The following is a 5825-nucleotide window of genomic DNA, read 5'->3' as shown; positions in this document are numbered from 1 at the left end:
TTTAACCAGAGCTTTCATGTCATTTCGTTAATAGGAAGGGAACTGGGAAGGGAGAGTCCTAATTTCACCTGTTGGCCAGAGATGACGGGAACTGCCCAGCGAACGTCTCTACATTAGACAAACACAAGGCTGTGTCATATAGGCTAGCCGCCCAAGAAATAGGCAACAAGTAACAACAGATCACATACATATCATACAAATCAAAGTTAATCGGCGAACAAAGTGGACATGGATCTGAGAGCGGAGCACCCTACATCCACCCCGGCGTCCCACCAGGTCCACCCCGGGGCTGCGGCGGCGGCGGCAGCGGCGGCGGCAGCCTCCATCCCCGTGTCCATGGCCAGCAGCCTGCTGCGGGGACCTCCGCTGCTCTACCGGGCCACGGAGAAATTTCCGCGCACCCCGAAGTGCGCCCGCTGTAGGAACCATGGGGTGGTCTCCGCCCTGAAAGGCCACAAGCGCTACTGCCGCTGGAAGGACTGTATGTGCGCCAAGTGCACGCTGATCGCGGAGCGGCAGCGCGTCATGGCCGCGCAGGTGGCGCTGAGGCGGCAGCAGGCGCAGGAGGAGAACGAGGCCCGGGAGCTGCAGCTGCTTTACGGCACGGCGGAGGGACTGGCCCTGGCCGCCGCCAACGGCATCATCCCTCCCCGGCAGAACTACGAGGTGTTCGGCTCTATCGGCAGCGAGAGCAACTCAGGTGAGTGAGGCTATTTTTTATACAGCCTACACGTTACTTACTGCACTGTCTAAATGACAGGTGGCTGGCAGGTGACAGGTTGTGACTATGAGTCTGTGGACGAGTAGGCCTATAGGCTATAGGTTAATATGAACGTCAAATTAGTGAATATAGCCTATTTAATCTGTGCGTAAAGGAAACATCAGTGTGCTAAATTCGGATTCTTGCTATTGCTATCTTAATTTTATTCTGCCATTCGGCTGAATCATGATGTGGTAGGCCTACCGGTAGTATATTTCTATAGTGACATTTCGCAGTTCTCTTTGTCACAGATTCAAGTCTCCAGAAGTACGAGCTGTTCTCCAAGAGCCAGATGGCTGGCTCCAGCACCCCGCAACACATGCATGGGAAATCACTGTCTACCGACAGCGACTCGGGACCGGGGATCTCCTCTCCAGATGTCCGACACGGCGGATCGGGCTCAGAGAACGGAGACGGCGAGTCGTTCGTCAACTCTCCGGTCTCCAAACCCCTGAAGGACGGCGAGGAGACACCGGGCTCCGCCAGCCCGCTGGGCTCAGACTCCGGCTCTGAGACGGACAAGGAGGAGCAGGAGCCGTCCCCGTCCTCCGCGGCCTCCAGGCACATGAACGCCATCGACATCCTCACCCGGGTGTTCCCCACGCACAAGCGCAGCGTGCTGGAGCTGGTGCTGCAGGGCTGCGGTAAGGACGTGGTTCAGGCCATCGAGCAGATCCTCAACAACAGCGCAGGCAGCCAAGCTCACACCAAGGCCAGCACGGAGGAGACGTGGACGGCCGAGCGGATGCTCCAGAGCGCCGCACACCCATCTCCCATCAGCACCACCGCGCCCACGAGGCCCATGTTGCCCGGAGCCATGACACTGAGCAACCGCTCTGCGTTCTCTCCTCTCCAGCCCAACGCGCCGCACTTCGGCACCGACCCCAGCGCCTACCCCCTGGGCACCCACCTGGGACTCAACCCGCTGCGTCTGGCCTACTCGGCTCACAGCCGGGGACTGGCTTTCATGACGCCGTACTCCACCGCCGGGTTGATGCCGACGCTGGGCTTCAGGCCCCCCATGGACTATGCCTTCAGTGACCTCATAAGGGACAGGACTCTCTTGCATAAGGAGCAAGGCTATGCCAACGGCCTGTACGGCCCTTTGGTCAACAACACGCCTGACAAGCAGTGAGCTGGTGTGGTTATATAAACTAGTGTTTTCTCAAACTTTCAAATTCCAAGGTCTCCCCTTAACTCTGGCAGTGTAGAAATGAACCCAGATGGGTTCATTTGGTTCCATTTGTACACTGTCACTGTCAGAGTTATTTAGACCCCTCTAAAGGAACCAACAGAGTCCCTGGAATCCACTTTGAGAACCATTGTTATAAACCTCCGAACCTGCTGCGACTGATCAGGCCATACATTCCATAAAGAATGAACATTGTATTTCTGGCCAAAAGTGTTGAATGTTCTGGAGAACGTCTGTGATGTGTTTTCTTTCTTTCGTTTCTTTTCTTTTTGCTATGAGCTGCTGTAAATAGACTTATTATCTGGCGTTAATAGACGCCTTGCCTGAGAAGGCAAACTAAACTCATTTACGCCATCGTTTTAAGAATCTGTATAGAATTGTTGATACATGGTACAATTAGCCTATAATATATCATCTTGCTCTTGCTAAATGATAGGCCTAAAGCTCGTAACTTGTGGCACGCTGATGATGATTGACAATTGGATGTCGACGATTCGTTTAGATGTGTAAAACACAGATAACGACGAGGAAACATCAAAAATGTTTTCGTTATGAGCATTTACATGTTTATTTTAGAATTCATACTTCACATACAGTATTTAATCTTGCAACATTAATAATATTAAAGTTTTGCCAGAAAGTTTTAGATGAAAAAATAAAAGCATAAAGTGTACAGTTATGAGGCAAGAACGTCACACGCTAAGAACACACGTCCATGTGTGAATGTCAAATGGGGACATTTTTTATTATGACCTGTAGTTTACTGATGTTAACCATGTGAAATGAGCTGTTGTAAAGGTTTAACTCGTGTAATTACCATCCGTTTTTCTTATAAGTCTTATTTCGTTTTTTCACTTATTTTCCAGTTCGTCTTCAACTGGTAATTATAGACTATATCGCGTTTGATAATAGGAAATACTATAGGCCTATACCGTATCTTTCATTTTTGTCATTGATAATCAGCTGCAATATGTTGTGGCATTTGTAAAGTGCTGAATCAATCTTCAAATGTTGCAAGCTGTGCTGTCACATTGACTTTGCTGGAAATAAATGTTATTTTAAACAAAAGCGGAAATATTTTATTATGATTATTACCCTTATTATTATTATTATGTGTTGTTGTTGTTGTTGTTGTTGTTGTTGTTTAACTGTAGTATAGTATTAGTAGTGGTGGCGGTGGGTTACTGTAGACAATTATACTATTTTACTCATTTAGTCAGAAAAGTGTTCCCAACAACACTGACAGAGACAGCCTGCCTGGTTCACCCAGGCAGCCAGGGTGAAATAAGGAGCATTGCATTTGATGAGGTTAGTAATAACAGGTTACCGGGTACCTATATGGGCCTTAGCAATGAACAAATCGACTGATAGCCTATAAAAACATAATCCACACAGTTTAATTAATGTATATTTCCATCCCATTTTTACAGGTAATTAAAAATGTGTTGTAGCATCAACCTATTCATCAATCTAGGCTTAGTTAAATTAACACTGCGGATGTTTTCGTAGGCAAGAAGGGTATTTTGTTTGGATATAGACTACCTAAAAAATATAAGTAAATTATAAATGTAATGGGGTTGTATGCAATTCAAGTTAGGCCTATATTTGAAAATGTTATGATTGAAGTTTCGAGTGACCAACGGAAAACGGAACCAATTAAGACACTGGACCAAACTGATATATTCCAGGACAGCTGTTTTTGAATGAAAATAATTAAAAATCCACTGTTGTATCCGTCTATTCTTTAGGATGCCAGACTAGTTATTTTACACAAGCCTCGTGAGAGCTGTGACATCCAACCACCAATACGCATAGGCTTAGGCATACATGGTTGGTACCTGATTGGTATATAGGCCTATATCTTTCAAATAGTCATTTAGACAATGGATACATAAAAAAATCGACTCCTTTTGGTATACCATGTATTTCACAATAGTGTGCATTTAAACGTTTAACAATAACAATCATCATCATCATCATCATCATCATCATCATCATCATCATCATGTTTTTAGAAATGTAAGATCAATCGTTTAAAAGCCTATTCGAGTAGAGGGCCAAGATAACCTGTTGATCACAACAACCTCGGCGAAATTGAAATCTGCACAGCAAAGCAAAGTGATACAATACAGCCTAGGTCAGGAGCTGTCCTGGACCACATCTTAATGAAACACCACAATTATTGCCTTCAGCTGTATTTATATATAAGCTACCCTCAAATTGTGTGATGTGAAAATGGTCGTTTATGCATGTGTTTCCCAAATATTCTGTCACCAGGAAATACAATTGTAACTTGCACAAAATCCCTGTTCTTTTCCCCCGACCTAAAAGGATCTAAAAGGCTAACGTCTAACGTCAACCAAGTCTATAATGATATGCCCTTCCCTTATGCACAGAAAACGAAACCTTATAGTCTAATCCACCCCATGAGTGGAACACCATTGCACATTTAATAAAGTGTGTTTGTTTTTGTAGGCCACCAAGACCAAAAGATTTGCCAACGTGGACAGGGTCCAGAATGGACATTCCGGTCTTATTGCTCGTAAGAGAGAGGCATTGATATATTTTATTTAAAGTCTCATTTTGTGGTCATTCCATGTGCAGTTTGGCTACCCGTGATTTTAGATTTTAGAAGATTTGAGGACTGACAACTTATTGATGCATTATAGGCTACTACCGATTCCGAACATTCATTTTTTATGATTAGGCTATTATTATTTGTATATATAAATAATATATGTTTATTGTTATTGACATGATTTGGTCTGCTATTGTCTGCATGTCATTTTGTCCAGAATGATATGTCCATACTTATTTTCTCTGATTAAAATATGTAAATATTTGTATTTTTGGAAAATAATGGTGAACATTAACTATTCATCAATTAGCTGGGACCCTCGGGAACTGTTTCGTTTTGAACCACAGTCAATTTCATTCGAGGACAGCCCAAGACTGACTTGCATGGTTCTTTCAACACCCACCCACTTTCCTCTTTTGGAGTTTGATAATTTGAAGGTCGATAGCGCCATCTAAGGGTAAAACAAATCAGCAAAAATAATTGTCATTCTTGTACAGAGTAGAGTGTGTTATCTAATAGTACCACCTAGCGGCCTGAGACTGCGTAGCAGTATGGTGACTCTAGGGGAAAGATTCTGCACTGTTCAGTTATATTTAATATGCCATAAAAACAGTCATAGCCTATACTGAACTGTACTAAATAAACAACATGCCTTATTGCTAAGTCATATACATGCTATAGCTATTAGCCCCCTATGTCATCAATAAATATAAAAAAGAGGTACTATGTCTACAAAATTTACACTGTCCTTGACATAACTTAATTATTATATAGTGATCATGCAGTGCTATACTGTCAGAAAATATAAAAAGTCATAATAGTTTAATACTGTCTGTTTGCTATGACCAGGTGTGCCAGGCTCAGGTGTTTTGCCCTTTGTTTGAGAGGCTGACACACACATGAGAGGAACCTGTTGTTTATTTATTGATTATGTCCTTTGACTTTAAGTTCAGGCATCCAAATTAAAGTAGCCTATGACTGTAATGTGACTTATAACAGAAATGTATGGCGTTTTGGTAGCCTACACCTACCCTTCCCAGAGGACTGCTTTAGGCCTACTTTAGTGCATTAATATTAATGTAAGCTTTAACTTATATGTTCTATATTATTGTTAATTTATATGCTGAATAACCAATTACCATTACTATTATTCCAATATTTTGTTTAAGATATTGTACAGGAAATCATCCATCCACACTTTTATAACGCTCCTCTGCTGATTAAATATACAACTGACCACTTAGTATTATACAGCATCTTTTTTATCAAGGTACTTTGAGTCGGAAATAATCTGA

The 5825-nt window shown here is 43.2% G+C and overlaps 1 protein-coding gene across 1 annotated transcript; it reads left to right on the top strand.

Annotated features, from left to right (window-relative positions):
* Positions 1-228: 228 nt before the first annotated feature.
* On the top strand, positions 229-1895 carry dmrta2 (DMRT-like family A2; the record flags this gene model as incomplete). Its single annotated transcript, XM_080735177.1, has 2 exons — positions 229-700; positions 1012-1895. The coding sequence occupies 2 exons, from the start codon at positions 229-231 to the stop codon at positions 1893-1895; spliced, it is 1356 nt and encodes a 451-aa protein (XP_080591303.1).
* Between the last annotated feature and the right edge of the window lie 3930 nt (positions 1896-5825).

The sequence above is a fragment of the Nannobrachium achirus genome (genome assembly GCF_963921795.1).
Source record: "Nannobrachium achirus genome assembly, chromosome: 1".
Taxonomy (NCBI): Eukaryota; Metazoa; Chordata; class Actinopteri; order Myctophiformes; family Myctophidae; genus Nannobrachium; species Nannobrachium achirus.
The sequence above is the reverse complement of the archived record's forward strand: the minus strand, read 5'-3'. Positions and strand labels throughout refer to the sequence as shown.